At 39.3% G+C, this 27,420-nt stretch overlaps 1 protein-coding gene across 1 annotated transcript in view; it reads left to right on the forward strand.

The window, feature by feature from the left end:
• The first annotated feature begins 3,858 nt into the window (after positions 1-3,858).
• The window catches only part of LOC527529 (RNA polymerase II elongation factor ELL2-like), a 143,680-nt gene continuing 120,118 nt past the window's right edge, over positions 3,859-27,420 (forward strand). Inside the window, exon 1 of the mRNA XM_059883819.1 lies at positions 3,859-4,086. Coding sequence (XP_059739802.1) covers positions 3,859-4,086 — 228 coding nt within the window. The remainder of the gene's footprint in view (positions 4,087-27,420) is intronic.

The following is a 27,420-nucleotide window of genomic DNA, read 5'->3' on the forward strand; positions in this document are numbered from 1 at the left end:
GTGTTAATGTGAGATCTAACTTGCAATCCATCGTTATGCCTCAAAAAATCTCCTTCTCATCTTTCTTCATTCCCTTGTACCACTATCTGCCCCATAGTCTTCCCCATTGTCAGCATTCTCTTTCCAACTCCAAACCCAATTAAAATACTGATTCACCAGGCTTAAAAACCATCCAACCAATCAAAAAAAAAAAAAAATCCTTATTCCACTATCACCTCATCTACTTCTTATAATACAGGTCTACCAGTCCTTCCTCCCAGTAAGCAAAACCCCTTAGGCATCAGGAGGGGAAACGAGGAGAGCAAGTGGCATTGGAGGGAGAGGGAGAAGAAACCAAGAGAATAAATATAGGACTCTCTTTTTCTTGGAGGGGGTGATGCCTATAAAATTTTATGTCCACAGTGTTTATCCTGTGACAAGTGTTATTGTTCAAAACATGGACATCTTTTCCCTTGTCTATTGCAACTACTTCTTAACCTGATTTCCATCTCCCTTCCACTAGTCTCTCCATGCCCTGATCTGGCCACCTTGACCAGTCCATCTTTCATATTGCTCTTGGAGGAATTGTTCTCCTACTCCCACACAACAGCACTCATCATAGGAATCTGTCTCTGCTCCCTCCAGCCCAGTTTTCCCACAGACCATAGGGTTAAAGCTAGAGCCCTTGAAACAATGTATCAAGTGAAGCACAATCTTCCCCTCCTCCAGTTCTCCAATCCCACACCCTGCCCCTGCCATTCACTCAGTGTACTAACTAGTGAGGACACCCTGTCCTATTCCAAGTTTCACTGAATCTGCACATGTTGTTCCCTAAGCCAAGATAATCATTCTGCCTTTCTTCTTTATGTGTATGTTTGTATGATCAGACTTGAGAGAAGTGGTATGCTTTTCTTTCCCTTATGATTCACAGGGACATCTATTTCTGGTATTTTGTATAATGCATTCATTAGCCAACAAATAGCTATCAAGTGTCTCCATGCCCCAGGTCACACAGTTCTCCTAGAACAGATCCAGGAGGAAAAATCTTGCTCCTCTTTGCCTTTCCAGTTCTGTGTTCTTTTCACTACATTATGTTACGTTCTAAGTGCCAGATGCTGTGTCAGGCATTAATGATAAAATTATCTTGGAATGGGCATCTGTTATGAAAGCCCTTAAAAAATACAATGTCTGCTTTACTTGTGTGGTAACTAGTTTTTTAATGTAACTTGAGTTGTAACTAGAGTTTTCTGATATTTCTTGGTAGCATTAGGGAGTACAGTCCTAATGCTAGGCCCCTCTTTTTTTTTTTTTTAATAACTGTGTCTCACCCTATTAGGCCACATGGTTAATCAAGACTGAAACATAATTTCTAATTTTTTTTTACTACTGGTGACATACATCCCTTTCTATGACCAGTGGAAATACATTCATATATTTACTTTCCTTTCCAGGCAAGGAAAAAAACCCTGAATGACCTTGCATGGCCTCAGGGAAGGGAGTGGATGAAACCCCAGCTGTGGCAGAGAGTTCCAATTTACTGCCACTCTGCTGATTATATGCTTGCATATTTCCTGAAATAGTGAAAAGCTGTCCAGGCTATAAAACAAATGGAAGACATACAATGTGGCTGAATGTGGGGGTTTTAGAATCTGGGAGAATATGGTGAACTGAGCCTCAGTATCTGTACTGATGCTCTCAGAATATGCAAGGAATGTTGGTACCACTTAGGAATCAAAGAGCAGAATGTGATTTCTTTTTGCAGACTTCCTAACTCAAGGTAAAGAGGTGAACCTGGCTGATACTCCATCAGCTTCCTGAAATGAGACCCAGGAATAAAGATACTGTCACATCAAATATCACAGTATTTGGAAAGCCTATCACTGTGACACTCATATTTACTATGCTTTTTAGCCTAGAGGGTGCTTTTGTAATCACTATCTAGTTTGATCATACTGACAACGGTAAGGACAATTATGATTGTCACTATTGTCCCCATGAGGTAACTGAGGCACAGAATGGAGATGACTTGCCCAAAGTCACTCAGCTTGTCTTTAGTGGAACCCAGATAAAAATCCGGATCTGTCATTTCATAGTATTACATTGCTGACTTTTGCTTAAATAAATCATTTTTACGTGTATGTGTGTGTGTGTGTGTGTGCTTGGTATGTGAATTCTTGTCTTATTATGAACATTAAAGTATTATGAGCCACAGGAAACTCAAACAGGGGCTCTGTATCAACCTAGAGGGGTGGGATGGGGAGGGAGATGGGAGGGAGGTTCAAAAGGGAGGGGATATATGTATACCCATGGCTGATTCATGTTGAAGTTTGACAGAAAACAGTAAAATTCTGTAAAGCAGTTATTCATCAATAAAAAATAAATAAAAAAAAATTATGAACCAGTGACCAAATCAGATTAAGAGACATAATAGCATAAAGTGGGATAGGTGACCAAAAGTGGGAATTAATTTTAGTGAATTCCCATTGGTAAGAGGAAGTGTTTAATTTTATACCAGACTCTAGAATAGGCTGATCTCCTCAAAGAGATTCAGAACAGTATTTTTTTCAGTTCTACATCTTCCTTGATTTAAAATAATGTGCTCTTTATAGAAACAGAGGCATGAGTAGAAGAGGCAGAGAAGAGAGCTACCTGTTTTGAACTTAAAATATCAGATGCCATGCTAGCTGCTGGTCATTTCATCTCATATCAGCCTCACAGCATCTCTACATAGTCCTCTTCTTCCTGGGACTGAGGAGATGTAGTACTTTTTGGGCTAAAACCAGGAGATGCGGTCAGCCTATTCGAGGTAAGCAGAATGAATGCCATTGAGTGACTTCGAGATCTGAGGCCCAGGGTGATGGGGAAATTGCCCCTAGAAGAGTATGGTTTGCAGGGGATATTTGTACATGTAAACAGAAGTTTCCAATCATTCTTTCCATGAAATTCACGTTTTAAGTTCATATGTTATGGGAATTAATATGCTGCATTGGGAAGCATCACCAACTCAATATACGTGAGTTTGAGCAAACTCCAGGATATAGTGAAGGACAGGGAAGCCTAGAGTGCTACAGCCCATGAGATTGCAAAGAGTAGGAGATGACTGAGCCACTGAACAACAACAATTTGCTGCACTGGAAAAACAAAACTTAAAATCAATTTTAGACAAAAAGATGTGGTTTGAAAATATATTCAATTAAAACGTTAACATTTACAGCATGTAGGCTCTGACTTTGATTTACACTTTTATAATTTAAATTATAAGAATAAGATAATATGTCCATCAACAGATGAATGGATAAAAAAGATGTGGTATATATACACAATGTGGTATATATACTCAGCCATAAAAAGAATGAAATATAGGGGGGAAAATGAATGAAATATTGCCATTTGCAGCAACATGAATTGACCTAGATTATCAAACTAAGTGAGGTAAATCAGACGGAAAAAGATGAATACCTTATGATATCACCTATATGTGGAATCTAAAAACATGGTACAAATGAACCTGTTTCCAAAACAGAGACTCACAGACAGAAAACAAACTATGGTTACCAAAGGGAAAGGGGGTGGTGGTGACAAATTAGGAGGTTGGCATTAACATATACACATTGCCATATATAAAATAGATAGTCAACAAGGACTACCATATAGCACAGGGACCTCTACTCAATATCTTGCAATAACCTATTAGAGAAAAGAGTCTGAAAAGAGTATATTTGAGAACCTTCTGGAAATGATTCAGTATTCTAGATGTCATTAAGAACATTTGTGATTCATGAGAAAGGATCAAAATATAAGGATTCATAGGAATTTAGACATTGATGCCAACCCTCATGGATGACTCTGTGGGGTTTTGTGGAGAAAATAACTGCAGATATGGTGGAAATAATAAGAGAACTAGAATTAGAAGTGGAGCCTGAAGATGTGATTGAATGGCTGCAGTCTCATGAGAAAAATTTAATGGACGAGAAGTTGCTTCTTATGGGTGAGCAAAGTAAGTGGCTTCTGGAGATAGAATCTACTCCTGGTGAAGATGCTGTGAAGACTGTTGAAATGGCAACCAAAGATTTAGAACATGACATCAGCTTAGTTGATAAAGCAGTGGTAGCGTTTGGAAGATTGACTCCAATTTGGAAAGAGGTTCTACTGTGTGTAAAATGCCATCAAACAGCATTGTATGCTACAGACAAATCATTTATAAAAGGAAGAGTCAATCAGTGTGGAAAAATTCCCTGCTATCTTATTTTAAGAAACTGCCACAGCCATCCTAGCCTTCAGCAACCAATGAGTCAACAACCAACTTCATCAACATCAAGGCAAGACCCTCCACCAGCAAAAATTTCATGATTCACTGAAGGCTCAGATGAGCTCAGATGATGGTAGTAGTTTTTAGTATAAAGTATTTTTAATTAAGGTGTGTACATTATTTTTTAGACATAATTCTATTGAACACTTAATGGGGCTTCCCAGGTGGTGCAGTGGTAAAGAACCCACCTGCTAATGCAGGAGACACAGGAGACATGGATTTGATCCCTGGGTCTGGAAGATCCCCTGGAGAAGGATCCCACTCCAGTATTCTTGGCAGGAAATTCATTGGACAGAGGAGCCTGGTGGGCTACAATCCATGGGGTCACAAAGAGTAGGACATGACTAAGCCACTGAGCACACATTGCACTCTTAGTAAACTACAATATAGTATAAACATAACATTTATGTGCATTGGGGAACCAAAAAATTGCATCGTTTGCTTTATTGCAATGTGTGCTTTGTTGTGGTGGTCTGCAACCAAGCCTGCAATATCTCTGAGGTTTGCATGAATTTGCATAGCTACCTATTGTCTACTCGTATCTATGGTTAGAAAACTAAAAGAGTGCATATGTGCCAAATAACTTCATTCAAGTTCGACTGTATGATCCTATGGATTCTAGTCCACCAGGCTCTTCTGTCTATGGGATTCTCCAGGCAAGAATACTATAGTGGGTTTCCATGCCCTTCTCCAGGGGATCTTCCAGACCCAGGGATCAAATTATGGTCTCCTGCATTGCAGGCAGGTTCTTAACCATCTGAGCCACTAAGCAAGCCCTAAAAGGGTGCAGAACTAAAAAAATGTCATGATGCATACAGTTTGAGATCCCTGACATAGAGGTCACAGCCCAAACCCACTATCTCTATTAGGGGGGTTGTGCATCGGTTTAAAACTGCTCAGTTCAGTTCAGTCAGTTGTGTCCAACTCTTTGTGACCCCATGAACTGCAGCACACCAGGCCTCCCTGTCCATCACCAACTCCGAGAGCCTGCCCAAACTCATGTCCATTGAGTCGGTGATGCCATCCAACCATCTCATCCTCTGTCATCCCTTTCTCCTCCTGCCCTCAATCTTTCCCAGCATCAGGGTCTTTTCAAATGAGTCAGCTCTTCGCATCAGGTGACCAAAGTATTGGAGTTTCAGCTTCAACATCAGTCCTTCCAATGAACACCCAAGACTGATTTCCTTTAAGATGAACTGATTGGATCGCCTTGCAGTCCAAGGGACTTTCAAGAGTCTTCTCCAACACCACAGTTCAAAAGCATGAATTCTTCAGTGCTCAGTTTTCTTTATAGTCCAACTCTCACATCTATACATGACTACTGGAAAAACCATAGCCTTGACTAGGTGGACCTTTGTTGGCAAAGTAATGTCTCTGCTTTTTAATATGCTGTCTAGGTTGGTCATAACTTTCATTTAACTCTGAATGCTAACCCCAGGGTCTCTGGCAGCACTGCCACCAGGAGTCCAAAAGTGTCTCAAGCCTTACTAGCTCTGACAGAGTCTGGGCACTTGTGGAATTCACACAAAACCTATTTTCTGAAGGAATTCACATGTGACAGGAGACTGTCAATTTAGAGCAAAAATCGAACTATTTATAAACTCCAAATATATTTAGACTGAAGAATAGCTTCAATAATACAGAAATTAATTTTTGAAAAGCCTTATGAATAAGAACAACTTTGTAGACCTGTTTCAACATGAGATCACCAAATATACAAAATAATAGTAAACTAACATCCTGTTGTTTTTCCTTTGTTCCCTTTAGAATCATGGGAAAGGTGGTTGATCCTTATCACTTTATGTATAAACAAAGCCCCATTTCTTTCTCCCTGGTGATTCTGGCAGAAGCGTAAATATAACCTTTAAAATGTAGACATTCCCTTAACCTAATTAAGGATGCAGTACAATAATTAGGTTATGTATAATTTCCTTTCCTTTCCAATCAACCTCAAGTCTAGTGATTTCCATTCCCTCAGTAATGTTTCTGGCATTTCCTTTACCTGTCATCTCTCTGGAGAGCCCCTGTCAGTTTTTTTCATCCTCTGTCAGAAAACGGAGCCAACTTCCTCTTCTCTTTCTCTAATTGTGTCCTGAACATAATCTTATACAAGACTGTAAACACCTTATGTCCTTGCTTGGAAACAATCATACCATAAATTGCCAAACATTTTTGTTACCACTCTTGGCATGGTGAAAGCACCCAATAAATATTTGTTGACTATTTTCTTGTTGAATACAAGAAGTGTGTTTATAAAATCTACCCTTTGCAGCCTGAGAAACCAAGTGGACTTATACAAGTGCTGACTTCTCCACCTGGCAATATGAAAATACTAAGGGATGTAGTTTTTCTGTCAAAGAGTTGGACATGGAAGCACCCTAAACCTGTAATATGTTAATATCGCACCCTTGAAACAAACACCTGGCAATGTAGATGCAATGGCATTGACAAATGATTGTGTGCTGAGTGGACTCCCTCTGAAGTTTTACACTTGCACTTAATTATCACATGTGTATTTCTGTTAAATTAGTCCCTTTCCTATTTTAATTCTCTCCTCCAAATTCAGAGTATAATCTAACACCATAATAGATGGCCCCTGGCACTAGTGGGCACATTCCTGCCAGACGACCAACTAGGACTGGAAAAAGCAGTGTCTTTTTTAAGGTGCTTTCTATAGAACTATACTTTGTATCACTGATGACATAGAGGTATGTCAGGCACAGGGGGATCTAGTTGTCTCTAAGCCACTGAATCCCTTAATCCCCTCGGAATGAGTGACACAATAGAGTGTTAATGCAGCCACAGATGAATACTATATGGGATCCCTCTTGTTTATAGCTTCATGTTCACAATACTATACAAGTAAAACTGTTCATAAGCAAGAGGGTACACTGGATACATCCTAGATAGACATCTGTCACTTCTAAAAGATATATAAACTAGGAAGGAAAAGAAAGAACAATTCAGATCCTTCCTTTCTCCTTCTCACACATCGTTAAGGACTCCCCATCCGTTCCTGGCTGGTCACTCAATGCTCTCGTTTATCTGGCCCTGCATTCCTTGCCTTTCCAACATGATCTTTGGTGACTATATAAGCAGCAGGGGAGTTTTTATTCTTAGTATTTGTATAAATCTTAAGATCTTTTCATAGTTGCAGGTGCTTTTTGATGTTTGTGTTCTCTGCCTCCAAATGAATTAGATTTTTATTTTAGTTAAGGGTAAGCTTGAGAATCAGTTGTCTCCTGCTGGTTTTTCTCTTTTTCAGGCTCATGTAACTGGTGGTGTTTATGGCTCAAAAGTTATGCTTGAATTAGGTCTGTTCAGTTGTTCTGTAGATGTCTATTCAGTAGCTACTTATTGTTTTCTGTGATCAAGATAAGCTTCTCTTATTTCACCTCTTTCTCTTTTTCCTCATCTGACATTTTACTTACCACCTGAGAAAAGACTGTGAACCAATTCTTTTTGTTATTTTTTCTATTCTATTAAGAGATAAAAAAAAAAAAAGTCTTCAAATTCCCCCAGAATGCTGCCCACTAAATTTAAGCATCCCTCTTTCTCCTTATCCCTGAGGAAAGCTGTCCCCTCATTCCTAGTTTCCATCTTCTAGTTTTCAGTATCTTAGAGTCTTTCCTTAAGCTGCCAAACAAGAATGGAGCAGAGACGTGGAGCATGCATGCATCACTGTTTAAACCTCCCACTTTTATTTTTAGTTTTGAAAACTTTATTACACCTAGTTATCACATTTAATGTGCCTTCTAAATTAGAACAGCTAAGAAGAAAACAGCATTTTAGGAAAGCCATCTTTTTTTTTTTTTAATCATAGCTTTGTTTCTAAGCTGCAATGATAGCAAACTTATGTTTGTTAGCTAATAGAAAATCACTTTGCCAACAAATGTCCATATAGTCAAGGCCATTGTTTTCAGTAGTCATGTATGGATGTGAGAGTTGGACCATAAAGAAGGTTGAGCACTGAAGAATTGATGCTTCAAACTGTGCTGCTGGAAAAGACTCTTGAGAGTCCCTTGGACTGCCAGGAGATCAAACCAGTCAATCCTAAAGGAAATCAAGCCTGAATATTCATTGGAAGATCTGATGCTGAAGCTGAAACTCCAATACTTTGGCCACTTGATGTGAAGAGCTGATTCACTGGAAAAGACCCTGATGCTGGAAAGGATTGAGGGCAGGAGAAGGGGATGACAGAGGGTGAGATGGTTGGATGGCATACTCACTCAATGGAGATGAGTTTGAGCAAGCTCCAGGAGATAGTGAGAGACAGAGAAGCCTGGTGTGCTGCAGTCCATACAGTTGCAAAGAATTGGACATGACTTAGTGACTGAGCAACAACAAATTAAAAAAGAAACAGCAGACAGTTAAAAAAAAAAAAAGGTAGAGAAATCCTGAAATCAAAAGAACCAAGCAGGTGAGTATGTTTCTTGTGAGAGAGAAAAGGGAAAAGATGTAAAGAAGATAAATTGCAGATGCCAAATAATCAAATTAACAGAAAAAGGTGATGAATAGGTAAAAGAGACACATGGGGCTCTGGTCAAGCAGTGCCTGTAGCTTTAGTACAGGTAGGGAAACAGGGAAAGGTTTTAGAAACCTACACAAGGTCCCATCCAGTCTTGTTGGCACTTGGTGGCACCAACCAGTCAATGTAGGTTGTAAACAAATGTTTAAAGTCCAGTTGAACAGCTCTTCATTAGTATTTAATTAGCCAAGTTGGATGTTGACTGCCATTTCAATCAGAAAATTTCTGTACCTACTATCTGGAAGGCTTTATCACACCTAATTCTGTTTTGAGCCATTTCATTTGTGAGGATGATTCAGTAGTCATAAATTATGGTGGAAAATATTGTTTCTTATAGGCCTGTCAAACCTCAAATCCAAACATGACGTATTTAAGGAGGGTGTTTTGTAGAAAGATTTAAAATTCATCTACACTCTTATTATGATTTTTTTATGTTTTAAATTCTAGCTGCTAATAATCAAAGCTTTATTAAAACCATCATCATATTAAGGACTTAGTGAGGTCTCACTCTCCCTGGTGAGGCATTCCTGGATTGAAATAATTGGGTTAGTGTCTAGAAAGAGCATTGTTTTATTTGAGTCAAGTTACAGTGTTATAACTGAATGCTACAACCTGGGGTCAAATTGCCTGCTTGAATTTTCAGTTTCACTGTTGATTTCTTGGATGAGTGACTTCACAAGGTGGGAATGAGAACATACTTCAAATATTTGCCCATGTTAACCATCATGGATACATTATATTACTGTGTGTGTATGCTTCCAAACCACAGGCCTACCAGTGATATATATTGCTACTATGTTCCCTTCAGATTTTATTACATAAACACAGGCACAGGCCTAAATGACTTTGTGAGCACAAGAACATAAGAGTTTTAGAGTTCTTAACATACATTTATCGTTTTATGATTCTTGCGACCACACTGTCCACTAATCAAGACAATGGTTTTTATCCATGCTGTTTACTTTTTGGACTAAAAAAGCTGAAAGATAGTATTATTCATTTAAGTTTGTTTTTGTTTTAAACTGAAGTGTAGGTAATTTTCAATGTCATGTTAGTTTCAGATGTACAGCAAAGTGATTCAGTTATACATATCTATGTATCTATTCTGTTTCATTTTTCCTTATAAGTTATTAGAGTATTGAGTATACTTCCCTGTGCTATACAGTAGGTCCTTGTTGATTTTCTATTTCATATATAGAGCCCCAGCAAGATGGTAGGTGCTGGAGTGATGGCTGCTTGGCACTGAAGCGACCTTGAGGAGATACCCCATGACCAAAGGCAAAGGAGAAGCCCCAGCAAGACAGTAGGTGGGGCAAAATCACATTTAGAATCAAACCCCATACCCCCCAGAGACACTCAGAGGGCTCAAACAAACCTTGTGCCCACCAGAACTCAGAGACCCCACAGAGACGGAGCCAGAACTGTGTTTGAGTGTCTCCTGCAGAGGTACAGGTCAGCAGTGGTCTGCCGCAGGGACAGGGGCTCTTGGTGCAGCAGACTGGGTATGACATAAGCCCTCTTGGAGGAGTTCGGCACTAACACCTTAGAGCCGCCAGAACTTACACAGGACGGGGAAACAGAAAAGAAAGGGCATAAACAAAACCTTGTGCGCATGAGGACCCAGGAGAAAGGAGCAGTGACTCCAGAAGAGACTGACTCAGACTTGCCCGTGAGTGTTCAGGAGTCTCTGGTGGAGGTGGAGGTCACTGTGGCCTGCTTCAGCTTTGGGGGCACTGTGTGCAGCCCTGCAAGCATGGGACCTTTTGAAGGAGGTTACCATTATCTTCATTACCTCCACCATAGTTTGGCCTCAGGTCAATTAATAAGGAGGGAACACAGCCCAGCCCATCAACAGAAAATTGGATTAAAGATTCACTGAGCATGACCCCACCCATCAGAACAAGACCCAGTTTCCCACTTAGTCAGTCTCTCCCATCAGGAAGCTTCCATAAGCCTCTTATCCTTCCCCATCAGAGGGCAGATGGACTGAAAATCACTGTAACAGAAAACTAACCAATTTAAGTTAAATTCACCCATTTCAGTCCATCTTAGTTCCTTGATTCCTAGTATCTAGTAGCATATTGGGCACCTACTGAGCTGGGGAGTTCACTTTCAATGTCCTATCTTTTTGCCTTTTCATACTGTTCATGGTGTTCTCAAGGCAGGAATACTGAAGTGGTTTGCCATTCCCTTCTCCATCTCCCTTCTCAAGACTGAATGTTGACATTCACTCTTGCCATCTCCTGTTTGATCACTTCCAATTTGCCTTGATTCATGGACCTAACATTCCAGGTTCCTATCCAATATTGCTGTTTACAGCATTGGACCTTGCTTCCATCACCAGTCACTCAGTCATGTCTGACTGTTTGTGACCCAATGGACTGTAGCCTACCTGACTCCTCTGTCCATGGGATTTTCCACACTAGAATACTAGAGTGGATTGCCATTTCCTTCTCCAGGTCATCTTCCTGACCCAGGGATTGAACCCAGGTCTCCCACATTGTAGGCAGACACTTTACTATCTGAGCCACCAGGGAAGCCCTCAACCAATCTAAGTTAAATTCACCCATTTCAGTCCATCTTAGTTCCTTGATTCCTAAAATGTTGACATTCACTCTTGCCATCTCCTGTTTGATCACTTCCAATTTGCCTTGATTCATGGACCTAACATTCCAGGTTCCTAGGCAATATTGCTCTTTACAGCACTGGACCTTGCTTCCATCACCAGTCACATTCAAAACTGAGTGTTGTTTTTGCTTTGGCTTCATCTCTTCATTCTTTCTGGAGTTATTTCTCCACTGATCTCTAGTAGCATATTGGGCACCTACTGAGCTGGGGAGTTCTCTTTCAATGTCCTAACTTTTTGCCTTTTCATACTGTTCATGGTGTTCTCAAGGCAGGAATACTGAAGTGGTTTGCCATTCCCTTCTCCAGTGGACCACATTTTGTCAGAACTCTCCACTATGACCCGTCCATCTTGGGATGGAAATGGACTGGAATGGGTGAATTTAACTCAGATGACCATTATATCTACTACTGTGGGCAAGAATCCATTAGAAGAAATAGAGTAGCCATCACAGTCAACAAAAGAGTCCAAAATGCAGTACTTGGATGCAATCTCAAAAATGACAAGATGATGTCTGTTCGTTTCCAAGGCAAATCATTCAATATCACGGTAATCCAAGTCTATGCCCTGACCAGTAATGCTGAAGAAGCTGAAGTTGAACAGTTCTATGAAGACCTACAAGACATAGAATTAATATCCCCCAAAAGATGCCCTTTTCATTTTAGGGGACTGGAATGGAAAAGTAAGAAGTCAAGAAACACCTGGATTAACAGGCAAATTTGGCCTTTGAATATGGAATGAAGCAAGACAAAGGCTAATAGAGTTCTGCCAAAAGAATGCACTGGTCATGGCAAACACCCTCTTCCAACAACACAAGAGAAGACTCTACATATGGACATCACCAGATGGTCAACACCAAAATCATATTGATTTTATTCTTTTCAGCCAAAGATGGAAAAGCTCTACATAGTCAGCAAAAACAAGACTGGGAGCTGACTGTGGCTTAGATCATGAATTCTTTATTGCCAAATTCAGACTTAAATTGAAGAAAGTAGGGAAAACCACTAGACTATTCAGCTACGACCTAAATCAAACCCCTAACATTTATACAGTGGAAGTGAGAAATAGATTTAAGGGACTAGATCTGATAGACAGAGTGCCTGATGAACTATAGATGGAGGTTCGTGACATTGTACAGGAGACAGGAATCAAGACCATCCCCAAGATAAATGCAAAAAAGCAAAATGGCTGTCTGAGGAGGCCTTACAAATAGCTGTGAAAAGAAGAGAAGCAAAAACCAAAAGAGAAAAGGAAAGATATACCCATTTGAATGTAGAATTACGAAGAATAGCAAGGAGAGATAAGAAAGCCTTCCTCAGTGATCGGTGCAAAGAAACAGAGGAAATCAATACAATGGGAAAGACTAGAGATCTCTTCAAGAAAATTAAAGATACCAAGGGGACATTTCATGCAAAGATGGGCTCGATAAAGGACACAAATGGTATGGACCTAACAGAAGCAGAAGATATTAAGAAGAGGTGGCAATAATACACAGAAGAACTGTACAAAAAAGAGCTTTATGACCCAGATAATCACGATGGTGTGATCACTCACCTAGAGCCAAACATCCGGGAATGCGAAGTCAAGTGGGCCTTAGAAACCATCACTACAAACAAAGCTAGGGGAGGTGATAGAATTCCAGTTGAGCTATTTCAAATCCTGAAAGAGGATGCTGTGAAAGTGCTGCACTCAATATGCCAGCAAATTTGGAAAACTCAGCAGTGGCCACAGGACTGGAAAAGGTCAGTTTTTATTCCAATCCCAAAGAAAGGCAATGCCAAAGAATGTTCAAACTACCACACAATTGCACTGATCTCAAATACTAGCAACATAACACTCAAAATTCTCAAGGCCAGGCTTCAACAGTATGTAAACCTTGAACTTTCAGATTTTCAACCTGGATTTAGAAAAGGCAGAGGAACCAGAGATCAAATTGCCAACATCTGCTGGATCACAGAATAAGCAAGAGCACTCCAGAGAAAACATCTACTTCTGCTTTATTGACTATAACAAAGCCTTTGACAGTGTGGATCACAACAAACTGTGGAAAATTCTGAAAGAGATGGGAATACCAGACCACCTGACCTGCCTTCTGAAATATCTGTATACAGGTCAAAAAGCAACAGTTAGAACTGGACATGGAACAACAGACTGGTTCCAAATAGGGAAAGGAGTATGTCACGACTGTATATTATCACCTGCTTATTTAACTTATCTGCAGAGTACATCATGAGAAATGCTGGACTGGATGAAGCACAAGCTGGAATCAAGATTGCTGAGAGAAATATCAATAACCTCAAATATGCAGATGACACAACCCTTATGGCAGAAAGCAAAGTAGAACTAAAAAGCTTCTTGATGAAAGTGAAAGAGGAGAGTAAAATGTTGGCTTAAAACTCAATATTCAGAAAACTAAGATCATGGCATCTAGTCCCATCACTTCATGGCAAATAGCTGGGGCAACAGTGGAAATAGTGAAAGACCTTATTTTGGGGGGGGCTCCAAAATGACTGTAGATGGTGACTGCAGCCATGAAATTAAAAGATGCTTGCCCCTTTGGAGAAAAGTTATAACCACCTAGACAGCATATTAAAAGCAGAGATATTACTTTGCCAACAAAGATCCGTCTAGTCAAAGCTATGGTTTTTCCAGTAGTCATGTATCAATGTGAGAGTTGAACTATAAAGAAAGCTGAGCACCGAAGAATTGATGCTTTTGAACTGTGGTGTTGGAGAAGACTCTTGAGAGTCCCTTGGACTGCAAGGCGATCCAACCAGTCCACCCTAAAAGAAATCAGTCTGGAATATTCATTGGAAGGGCTGATGCTGAAGCTGAAACTCCTCTATTTTGGCCACCTAATGCAAAGAACTGACTCATTTGAAAGACCCTGATGCTGGGAACGATTGAAGGCAGGAGCAGAAGGGATGACAGAGTATTAGATGTTTGAATGGCATCACCGACTCAATGGACATAATCTTCAGTAAGTTCTGGAATTGTTGATGGACAGGGAAGTCTGGCGTGCTGCAGTTCATGGAGTCTAAAGAGTCGGACACGACTGAGCGACTAAACTGAACTTAACTGAGTGGTTATATGTTAGGCTTCCCAGTGGTGCTAGTGGTAAAGAACCTGCCTGCCAATGCAAGAGACATAAGAGATGTGGGTTTGACCCCTGGGTCCAGAAGATCTCCTGGAGGAGGGCACAGCAACCCACTCTAGTAGTCTTGCCTGGGGAATCCAGTGGACAGAGGAGCCTGGCAGGCTACAGTCCATAGGGTCACAAAGAGACAGACACGACTGAAGCAACTTAGCATTCATGCACACATCATCTTTTGATGACAATATTAATTGGTAGTTTTCCTAATCACTCTAATCTGATTTCACTGTTGAGGAAACATAAAACTCAGAAGAAAACAAAAGAAGAAAATGAAAATCACCCATTATCTCACCGTTCAAAGATGCCCATTGACATTATGGTATATATCATCCTAGCCTATGTAATGTGCAAATGTGTATACACACACACACACACACACACACACATACACACATGGGGCTGGCCTTGTGGGTGTGCAGCCTGGGTAGTTGCACAGGCCCACACATTAGAAAGGACTCTGTGCTTGAGGTAATGCACTGCTGTCACCTTCATGAAAGTATTAATAAGTTTTGAACAAAGGGCCCCACATTTTTATTTTATACTTGGCCCCACAAATTGTGTAGCTGCTCCAGCATTCACATTAGAATTCAGACAAAATTGGAATGATCAGTTTAGTTCAGTCATTCAGTTGTGTCAGACTCTGTGACTCCATGGACTGCAGTGCGCCAAGCTTCCCTGTCCATCACCAACTCCTGGAGTTTAGTCAAACTCATGTCCATTGAGTCAGTGATGCCATCCAACCATCTCATCCTCTGTCATCCCCTTCTCCTCCTGCCTTCAATTTTTCCCAGCATCAGGGTCTTTTCAAATGAGTCAGTTCTTTGCATCAGGTGGCCAAAGTATAGGAGTTTCAGCTTCAGCATCAGTCCTTCCAATTAATATTCAGGACTAATTTCCTTTAAGATGGACTGGTTGGATCTCCTTACAGTCCAAGGGACACTCAAGAGTCTTCTCCAATACCACAGTTCAAAAGCATCACATGAGAGAACATTACTAAAAATGAAGAATTTCAAGATATATTTAAAATATACTATCTAAATGGTGGCTCAGAGGGTAAAGCATCTGCCTACAATGCAGGAGACCCGGGTTCAATCCCTGGGTCAGGAAGATTCCCTGGAGAAGGGAATGGCAACACACTCCAGTACTCTTGCCTGGGAAAATCCCATGGACTGAGAAGCCTGGTAGGCTACAGTCCATGGGGTCGCAAAGAGTCGGACACGACTGAGTGACTTCACTATCACTTTCACTTTCATCTAAGTAGGCAATTAGGTAAAGCTAATTCTCAAAAAATGCTATGTCTTTCAAACTGTGTCCAAAGTTTATTTTTCCCACTGAGTATATGAATAGTAGAAGAGCATTACCTTTCTATGTTAGTGGAAGTCTTGGATAGGTACCATTAAATGATCATTAGGGGAAGACAAGGACAATGTTATGTTCTTTGATGGAGACAGAATTTTGCTTGCCTTTCTTAGGCATATACAAACTGAGGGAAGAGTAAAGAATTTATAACTTACCTAACACTAAAATCTAGCCTGAAATATCCCATGACATGAACAGTATAATACTTTATTCAAGACAAAAATTACTAGACTTGAGAATAAATACGATAAAGTATGTCAGTCTCTAAATATAGTTAAATGAGGAGCTATCTCTTTTTCCCCCATATCTGAACAGTATAAAATGATAAAGGAAGAGCATTTGAAAAATGAGACCAATAAAAGATTCTCTAATTTTCAGAAAGAAAAGTTCAAAAGTGGTTTTGCAAATCAAAGAGTGAATTTGAGATTAGATCTCAAAATGAAGACTGGCGTCTCACATCTTTATCACAGCAAGAATGGTGAGCCAAGCAAGCTTAAAAGGTGGTCACGTGAAAGAAGGAAGAGAATAGAATCTTGATTGTAGTTAATTTAAAATTGGCCTGACTAGAAATGGTAGCTTTAGCAGAAAGGCAACGGAAATTACACTGAAACGTGGCATAGCTCTCAGAATGTAGATTCAATGAATAATAATAGTCACAATTTCATGGCTTTAAGAGCTCAGAGAATCATCAAATATACATGCATAGTTCCTTTAAAAAAATAACTGTGCTTTCTATCCAGTTTTGATTGGGAGAGTCTCTTTATAGATTCAGTTAAGTCAGTTTTATTAATCTATTGTAAATGTGATTAATTTCAGTAATATGCCCTCTTGTCCTCTTAAGGAATCTTACTAAACTGAAGGCAGTAATAGTGTCAAGTATCCAATCTGAACATCAGGGTCCCACTGGACATCATTTAACAGTGCTTGCCCATGATTTCCACTAACGAAGAAAAGCCATGCTTTTCCTGTCACTCATACTCTCAGTAGGTAAAGCAGACCCTTGACACAGTTTAAAAAATATAACATTTACAGAATTTATGGTATGGGAATTAACTTTACATATCTGTCTGCTTAGATGGTATATTTTAAATACTTAAATATCTTTCCACACATTTCTATATTATTGGTGTTGACTTTTTGCTTAATTGAACTATAGGGTCTCCTGTTTTCTCTTCATACAACTTACCACATTATAATAACTAATATGTGTGTGAGTGTGTGTGTGTGTGTGTTTTAGGAAGAAACTATTTTGACAGTCATGCAGTGTACTGGTGCCATCTTACTCTACCTATGGTCAATAGACCAGAAGTATCTGTACCACCTGAGAGTGCATTAGAAAGGCAGAGCCTTGTGCTCTGCTTCACATCTACTGTGTCAAAACCTGCTTTTTAACAACATCTCCAAGTGATTTCTATGTAAATTAAAGTTCTGGGGATCTAATGTACAGAGTGATGACCATAGTTAACAAGACCAGACTATATACTTGAAAGTCGCTCCAAAGAATACATACAGATGGCCAACAGGCACGTGAAAAGATGCTCAGCATTGCTAATTATTAGAGAAATGCAAACCAAAAGTACATTGAGGTATCACCTTACACCTCTCAGAATGGCCATCATCAAAAAGTCTACAAATAAATGTTTAAGAGGATGTGGAGAAAAGTGAACCCTTGTACACTGTTGCTAAGGACGCATACTGGGATATCCACTATGAAAAAAGTATGGAGGTTTCCTCAAATAAATTAAATAAAACTGTCATATGAACTGGGCTTCCCAGGTGGCACCAATGATAAAGAACCCTCCTGCCAATGCAGGAGACATAAGAGATGAATGTTCAATCCCTTGGTCAGGAAGATTCCCTGGAGGAAGGCAGGGCAACCCACTCCAGTATTCTTGCCTGGAAAATCCCATGGACAGAGGAGCCTGATGGGCTTCAGTCCATAAGATTTGAAGAGTCAGACGCAACTGAAGTGACTTAGCATGCACACACCATTTGATCTAGTAAACATACTCCTGGGCATATATCTGGAGAAAACTATAATTTGAAAAGACACATGCACCTGAATGTTCATTGCAGCACTGTTTACAATAGTCAAGACATGGAAGCACCCTAAGTGTCCTCCAACAGATGAATGGATAAAGAAGATGTGATATATATATATATATATATATATATATATATATATAAACAAACATACATTTATATATATACACACAATGGAATACTACTCAGCCATAATAAGAATGAAATAATGGCATTTAAAGAAACACTGATGGACCTAGAGATTATCATACTGAGTGGAGTCAGACAGAGAAAGACAAATATTATGTGATATTGCTTTTATGTGGAGTCTAAAAAAAACTGCTGGGCATACACACTGAGAAAACCAGAAGGGAAAGAGACACGTGTACCCCAATGTTCATCGCAGCACTGTTTATAATAGCCAAGACATGGAAGCAACCTAGATGTCCATCAGCAGATGAATGGATAAGAAAGCTGTGGTACATATACACAATGGAGTATTACTCAGCCATTAAAAAGAATACATTTGAATCAGTTCTAATGAGGTGGATGAAACTGGAGCCTATTATACAGAGTGAAGTAAGCCAGAAGGAAAAACATAAATACAGTATACTAACGCATATATATGGAATTTAGAAAGATGGTAACAATAACCCGGTGTACGAGACAGCAAAAGAGACACTGATGTATAGAACAGTCTTATGGACTCTGTGGGAGAGGGAGAGGGTGGGAAGATTTGGGAGAATGGCAATGAAACATGTAAAATATCATGTAGGAAACGAGTTGCCAGTCCAGGTTCGATGCATGATGCTGGATGCTTGGGGCTGGTACACTGGGACGGCCCAGAGGGATGGTATGGGGAGGGAGGAGGGAGGAGGGTTCGGGATGGGGAACACATGTATACCTGTGGCGGATTCATTTTGATGTTTGGCAAAACTAATACAATTATGTAAAGTTTAAAAATAAAATAAAATTAGAAAAAAAAATGATACAAATGAATTTATATCCAAAACAGAAATAGACTCATAGAGATAGAAAACCAACCAATGGTTATGAAAGGGAAAAGAGAAGGAGGGAAAAATTAGGAGTTTGAGATTAAAACATACACCCTCAGTTCAGTTCAGTTCAATCGTTCAGTCATGTCCAACTCTGCGACCCCATGAATCGCAGCATGCCAGGCCTCCCTGTCCATCACCAACTCCCGGAGTTCACTCAGACTCACGTCCATCGAGTCAGTGATGCCATTCAGTCATCTCATCCTCTGTCGTGCCCTTCTCCACTTGCCCCCAATCCCTCCCAGCATCAGAGTCTTTTCCAATGAGTCAACTCTTCACATAAGGTGGCCAAAGTACTGGAGTTTCAGCTTTAGCATTATTCCTTCCAAAGAAATCCCAGGGCTGATCTCCTTCAGAATGGACTGGTTGGATCTCCTTGCAGTCCAAGGGACTCTCAAGAGTCTTCTCCAACACCACAGTTCAAAAGCATCAATTCTTCAGTGTTCAGCCTTCTTCACAGTCCAACTCTCACATCCACACATGACCACAGGAAAAACCATAGCCTTGACTAGACAAACCTTTGTTGGCAAAGTAATGTCTCTGCTTTTGAATATGCTATCTAGGTTGGTCATAACTTTTCTTCCAAGGAGTAAGTGTCTTTTAATTTCATGGCTGCAGTCACCATCTACAGTGATTTTGGAGCCCCCAAAAAATAAAGTCTGACACTGTTTCCACTGTTTCCCCATCTATTTCCTATGAAGTGATGGGACCAGATGCCATGATGTTCATTTTCTGAATGTTGAGCTTTAAGCCAACTTTTTCACTCTCCACTTTCACTTTCATTGCATATAAAATAGATAACCAACAAGGACCTACTGTATAGCAAAGGGGGAACTATACTCAATATCTTGTAATAATTTATTAGGATAAAGAATCTGAAAAAAATATACATGTATAACTGAATCTGTTTGCTGTGCACCTGAAACTAACACATTATAAATCAAGTATATTTCAATAAAAATTTAAAAAGAAGAAAGTTGCTAAGAGAGAGACACTTTCCACAAAGAAATTTTTGTTTACTTAAAGCTGAAATACTGCCATATATTATTCAGTTTTCCAGCAGCTATCCACTCCCATTACAATGGCAACAATGTCAGAATAAGAGAGTTCTGTCTTACCACACCAAAATTGTTTAATCCTTTGAAATACCGATGTTTACACTACTACACACAAATTGTCATTATGCCTTGAAAATATCAGCTTACCTTAATTTATAAATCAAGGAAGATAACACCTATCAAAGATATATTAGAAATAGCAAATTTAATCAAACACAATTTGCTGATAAAATGAGCAGGTAAGTCACTTTGCAAATTTGGGGTTGGTGTCAATAATTTTGCCTTGAGGAAATAATGGAGGTAGAAGTCAATTGAAGTGAAAGTCACTCAGTCATGTCCAGCTCTTTGTGACCCCATGGACTATACAGTCCCTGGAATTCTCCAGGCCAAAATACTGGAGTGGGCAGCCTTTCCCTTCTCCAGGTGATCCTCCCAACCAAGGGATCAAACACAGGTCCCCCGCATTGCAGGTGAATTCTTTACCAGCTGAGCCACAAGGGAAGCCCAGGATCAATCCAAGAATGTTCTCCATTTTAGAGCTCCTTGATTAATATTTGTCCTCTGAAATCTTAATAAAGTCCTATTCTTGAACATTATGGTAAGTTAAACATTCATCTACATGTTCAGAGTTTTCATGACTTCTGCAGTTTTACATTTAGCTCTTTATTTAATCTATCTGAAATTTACCTTGGCATTTGATTTAAGGTGAGGATATATTAAAGTGATTTCCAAGTAGTTCTTTTCATAATATTTTTCATAATATTCTTTCATAATATTTTAAAGGAATAAATTTCTCCACTATAATAACTAATAACTACAAAGTTATTGATTTTTAATGGGTTGCATTTGTTTTTATAATAAAGTGTGTTTCAGGGCAATCTAGTATGTTCAAATGATCTATTTGTTGATTCTTGTGTCAGTGTCAACTTTTTTAATGCCTGTGACTTATAGTTCATTTTAATATCTCATTGAACAAATCTCCCTGTGATACCTTTTTTAAAAAATGTTTTTAACTATTGTAGATATTGACTGTTCACTTTTCCAGATGAATATTAGAATATAATTTTAATTCGGTTTTTTCTTTATTTTGATTTGATTTGCTTTAAAACTATGAACTAATTTTGGAGAATGGATTTATTTATAACATTTAATATCCTTCTTTAAAAGATAATTAAAAGTGTAAATTGATTGACAGTTGTAATATTTTCTAAAAAATATTTCATATCTCTTTTATAGTTTTCTTCATTTAGGTCTGATAAATCTCCTCAAGGGAATTTCCAGATATTTCATGTCTTTTGTTTCTATTATAAATGTAATTTTCAAATTAGTCATCTTTTCATTTTATATTCTAAATAATTATTGCCTTGTGCCCTGATCAACCCAAGAAAATTTTAAAACTCATTATTTGATTTCATTTTATTACCCTTCAATTGTTTCTGGCATATGCTTCAGGTAGACTATTAGATCATCTTGTATTTTTAACATTTTTCCAGTTCTGTTGTTCAGAGCATAAAAGTTCATGGCTGTAACTTCTTCATGGTGGAATGTAACTTTTATCCATGAACGATATCTTGACTTGGTAAAGAAAACTTAGGTCACAACCTTTTTCCCTCAGAACTCTGTAGACATTGCTTCACTTTCTTCCAGTGCTCAAGATTGTAGAGCAGAAGTCTGAGACCAGACTGGGTTTTGTTCCTTTGTAAGTTGCCTGGTTTTTCTGTTGAGCTGTATGTAGGATACATTTTTCTTTGTCCTTGTAATTCAAAAATACCACAGGGATAAGCCTAGATGGTGTGCTACTTTCATTAACTTTAACTGGAATACAATGGACCTTTTCAATCAGCAAACTCTTTATAGCTCGGGAAAATTTTCTTCTGTTATACATTTGATTATCATTTCAGCTCCATTTATTTTGGTTTCTTCCTCAGGATAGCCAATTACCTACAAATTGAATCATTCCTTTTTCTTCTCCTATACCTCATCTTCTCTCATCATTTCCATCTCTTTGTCCTTGTCCTGGAGAAAAATCTGCTTAGAGAATTCAGGGACTGCAAAGAGTAAGGGATTAGCAAATGATAACTGTATAATTAATTTTATTGGAATATAGTTGTTTTACAATGTTGTGGTATTTTCTGTTATACAATAAAATGAATCAGTTATACATATACATATATCCCCTCTTTTTTAATTTTTAATTTTCTTCCCACTTAGGTCAACACAGAGCATTGAGTAGAGTTCCCTGTGCTACATAGTAGGTTCTCATTAGTTATCTATTTTATACATTGAAGTGTTTATATGTCAATCCCAATCTACCAGTACATCCTACCCAACATAATTGTATAATTATTATTATATTAACAGCTCTCCTCTATTCAGTTTTCATTCAGTGAATGAAGTTGTTCATAAGTTTTATTGGTGTGGAACTTAGAATTTATAAAGCATTTTGCAGTCATTCTTTCAGTTGCTCCTCATGACAAATCTTGGAGGTGAGAATATTAAATCCGTACTTTAAAAATGGAAAAAGTGATGTTCAGAAAAGTTAGGTAATCTGCCTAAGATCACAGAGCTGGGTAGGGGTGAATGTTAGAACAGGGACCTCAGCTTTGGGTGGATGCCCTGGTCACTCTTATTTTTCTAGGGAGCATTGCTCCCTGGTTTCTGTTCCTTTTAGAGCACAAAACCCTCCAAAGAAAGCATTAGCTATGGAATTTCAGCTTGAGGGATTTGTACTCTCAGAAAGCAACAAATCATATTTTGTTACTTTTTTCTTTGTTTAGACAGACGTCATGGCATTTTCTTTTCTTCAAACAGATATTTTAATCGCTTGAGCCCCTCTAAGCAATATGAAGCAATTGTAATCACAGATGTCCTTGATCCTTCCTGCCGTTCTCATTTCCCAAAATAGAATCCTTGCTCAGGATTCCTCATGAAATAGTACAGTTGAGCCTTTGTGTTTTAAAATCCTTATTATTTGAAAATAGCTTTATCTGCAACTATAATACTCCTGAGAAAAGAACCAAAAAAGAAAAACCTCACTGTAGATTTTTGACATATCTCATCCTCTTATAAAAACTTTCTTCACACACTAACTGACAGTTAGATATTTAACTCTGAAATTCAATATTTCATATTTATTGGTGGGAATATGATTGTGCATTAGGATCTTAGATCAGATCCTTCATTAATTGTTAAGGATTGAGGCGCTGAACTGCTGAAATCTGTCATATGAATATGACATAGTGAATTTATATATGAAGTCTAACTATTGATCTGGCCTTGATCTATCTATAGCCCAGTTGCACTTAGGCTCATGTTGCTGTACTAGTCATGGGCCCTGCTGCTAGACCTAATTCTGTTTCCTGACCTCTCTCTCTTGGGTGGGTCTTCTTTGCAGACATACACATACATAAATCAATCACGACTCGTTAGAGTCCTGGAGTAACTGAGACAAGACAAAGACTCATCCTGCTGGGGAGATTTTATTAACCCTTTGAACCCAGAGGAACTTCTGGAGGGAGTTTTGTGATCTTTCTCCAGAATGAACAGTGGGAGCTGAGAGAGTTTTGCTCTTTGCCATTTCCAGGGAAATATCTTCTTTCTCACATTCTGAAGTTTACAGCCTCTCCACCCTGCCCCAGTACATTATTCCCATTTTGAAATGTCACATCCTTTGAGGTGTCAAGTTCTAGTTAGAATATTTGAAGATCCTAAAGTGCCCAACAGAGAAGGCAATGGCACCCCACTCCAGTACTCTTGCCTGGAAAATCCCATGGATGGAGGAGCCTGGAAGGCTGCAGTCCATGGGGTCACTGAGGGTCAGGCACGACTGAGTGACTTCACTTTCACTTTTCACTTTCATGCATTGGAGAAGGAAATGGCAACCCACTCCAGTGTTCTTGCCTGGAGAATCCCAGGGACGGGCATCCTGGTGGGCTGCCATCTATGGGGTCGCACAGAGTCGGACATGACTGAAGTGACTCAGCAGCAGCAGCAGTGAAGTGCCCAAATTGTTCATATCAGAGGGGCTGACCTTTCCTCAGAGATCCAGAAAATCCCAAAGATGAGAAACAGAGAAATCTACGCAGAAGTACTCTGAGCAATTTTACAGCCAACAAAAGGATCAAAACCATCTCATCATGTAAATGTCAGGCCCTCAAAGCAATTCTATCTACAAGAAGGAGATAAAGCCACCTTCCTGGTTGAGGCTCAAAGGGAAGGCCAAGAAATTTCCCAAGCCCTTTTACCTTTCTATTCATTCCAATTCCAACCTACTTTTCTTTAGGTTAATTTGAATTCTTTGTAGCATTTGATTTCTTCAATCTTAATACACAATAAACAACAGTGCATATATGTATGTGAGTATACATATTTTTTTCAAATGAATATTTTGAGTGCCTGTTCTGTGTCTGACTCCGTGTTCAGGTTCCTTTTGAATAGGAGACCTATTCTTTATAAGCTTCACTGTTTTATGCTGAAGGAGAACAGATTATCTCACCCTGCTGCTGATGCTGCTGCTAAGTCGCTTCAGTCATGCCCGACTCTGTGCGACCCCATAGACTGCAGCCCACCAGGCTGTGCCGTCCCTGGGATTCTCCAGGCAAATACACTGGAGTGGGTTGCCATTTCCTTCTCCATTGCGTGAGAGTTAAAAGTGAAAGTGAAGCCACTCAGTCGCCTCCACTCATAGCGACCCCATAGACTGCGGCCCACCAGGCTCCTCCATCCATGGGATTTTCTAGGCAAGAGTACTGGAGTGGCTTGCCATTGCCTTCTCCGTATCTCACCCTAAAATATGCCATTTTGGCATGAGGAGCTGAAGGCAATGGAGACCTAGTAAGCCCAGGAAGAACTTTGTATCTCACCCTTAACTGTCTAAAAGAATTTAGAAAGGGGGCCTTTGCCAGTGTTACAATAAAGAGGGACCCCTTCCAGGGCCTGAGAGTGGGCTCTTGTCTAACACTCAGAAATGAATTGGCTGAGAAGACACTGGTGCTGACAAAGCAAGAGACTTTATTGGGAAGAGGCGCCTGGGTGGAGATTAGAGATTAGGTGGGTAGGATTAGAGAACCCAAGAGAACTGCTCTGCCATGTAGCTCAGTCTTGGGTTTTATGGTGATGGGATTAGTTTCCAGGTAGTTTCTGGCCAATCATTCTGACTCTGGGTCCTTCCTGGTGATGCACATGTCACTCAGTCAAGATGGATGCCAATGAGAAGAATTCTGGGAGGTGGTCAGACATGTGGAATCTCCTTTGACCTTTCCCAAATTCTTCTGGTGGGTGGGTAGCTTGTCAGTTCCATGGTTCTTACAAGGACCTCCTGTTGTAAGATAACTCATGCAAGTGGTTACTATCATGCCTGGTCAGGGTGGGCAGTTTTGGTTAGTGGTTCCCCTAGCATCGGGAAGGCAGCTATTACCAGAGATAACTTGAGAGATAATCTCTCATCTGAGAGATTTATTTTTTGCAGACAGGGCAAACATTTGTTTACCAAACATTTCCTCTTCTCCACCTATAAATTGTTTTCTTTCTCTTGAAGCCCTGGACCCCTATCACTTGCTCAGCGCATGGTGACATACAAACCATAAGTGTCTGGCTGCCTTCAAGTCTCATATGTTTGTGGGATTCCTGTACATAAGTAATTAAATTTGTTTTTCTCCTGTCAGTCTATCCTTTTTATTATTATGGGGAGGTTTTAGCCAAGAACCTAAAGGGACAGAGAGAAAATTCTTTTTCCTTCCCTTCAGTGCTCTGTGTTTTCCTTTATTAATTACCCTCTAGGTATTTGCTTATCTTTGCCCCAACTTGTATCAGTTCTGCTGAGGCCTCTTTGGTTATCCACACTAAGGTTAGAATCTTCAAAGGGTAAACAATACCTGAGGGGAGAGAGGCATGTTGGTAGCAGTGTACATCCATGTAAGCACAGCCTAAGAATAGGAATGCCTGGGGACTTCCCTGGTGGTGCAGCAGCTAAGAATCTGTGCTCCCAATGCAGAGGGCCTGGATTCATCTCTAGTCAGATAACTAGATTCCACATACCACAACTAAGACCCAGAAACAGCCAAATGAAAGAATAAATATATATTTAAAAAAAGGATAAGAATTTTCACTGAAACAATTAATATTGTTTGACCCTCTTAAACTATTCCTCTACACCAGAGATTTCTTAGCAGACCTTGAGGACTTTTTGCTTTGTTTTAACTAAGGAAACCATTCCACTTGGTGAGAAAATTTGTTCTCTCATATATCCTGAATTTGTTTGACTTAGTTTCACAGAATATATATCAGATAGTAGTTAGATCCATACTGATAATAAGTTTCTTGGTACATGCAATCCTTATAGATTTTTGACACATGTTTTCTGCAGTAATATAATGAATAAGTAAGTCCCTAGACCTGAAAATGGTCTCTTAATAAAGATCGCCAGTCCAGGTTCAATGCAGGATACAGGATGCTTGGGGCTGGTGCCCTGGGATGACCCAGAGGGATGGTACGAGGAAGGAGATGGGAGGGGGGTTCAAGATGGGGAACACATGTACACCCGTGGTGAATTCATGTTGATGTATGGCAAAACCAATACAATATTGTAAAGTAATTAGCCTCCAATTAAAATAAGTAAATTTAAATTAAAAGAATAATAAAACTAAAAAAAAATGAAATAGTAAATTCATCAAAGGTATTCTGGACACCATAAATTATTTACCAAACCTAGCCTCCAGAAAGAATGCATCCCAAACAGAGAAACCTCATTTTAAAGGACACTCAAGGCCAAATAAACTGTCTTAATTTGACAAATGTTGCTTAACAAAGTGTTTACAGCACATATTTTCAGATATGAAATTTGTTGCCTTAACTAATCATCTTTGTCCTGGGGAAAATAAATGAAAGTCAACAGAAAACTGATCTCCTAGATGTGTGGTTTTAAATAAATAATGATGATGAGAGGGAACCATAGGTGCTGAACCACCCTGTGAATTCTTAAATCATTAAAGTAAGCAGCCCTGGCAGAACAGTCCTCCCCCATCCCTAAGTTTCTGCATAATAAGAGAATTGTGAAAAAAAAATCATTTCTTATCCAAATAAATCTTATGGTATTTTTTTTTAAATAGTAACAACAAAAGAGGGAAAGAAATAGGTTGCTTGAAAGCCAGGCTGTTTTGAAACAATATTTGCTTTTTGTTTGTTGATTGTTTTGTTTTGCCTTCTATTAGACAATTCACAATTGTGTTGAAACTCAAGTATTTTTAATTCTCCCATTTATTCTTGAAACCTAGGAAAGCAGAGACCATATGGCATAGCTATAGTTAAAATAAGCTTTATCATCATCCTCCCA

This window comes from Bos taurus, chromosome X (assembly GCF_002263795.3).
Source record: "Bos taurus isolate L1 Dominette 01449 registration number 42190680 breed Hereford chromosome X, ARS-UCD2.0, whole genome shotgun sequence".
NCBI classification, from domain to species: Eukaryota; Metazoa; Chordata; class Mammalia; order Artiodactyla; family Bovidae; genus Bos; species Bos taurus.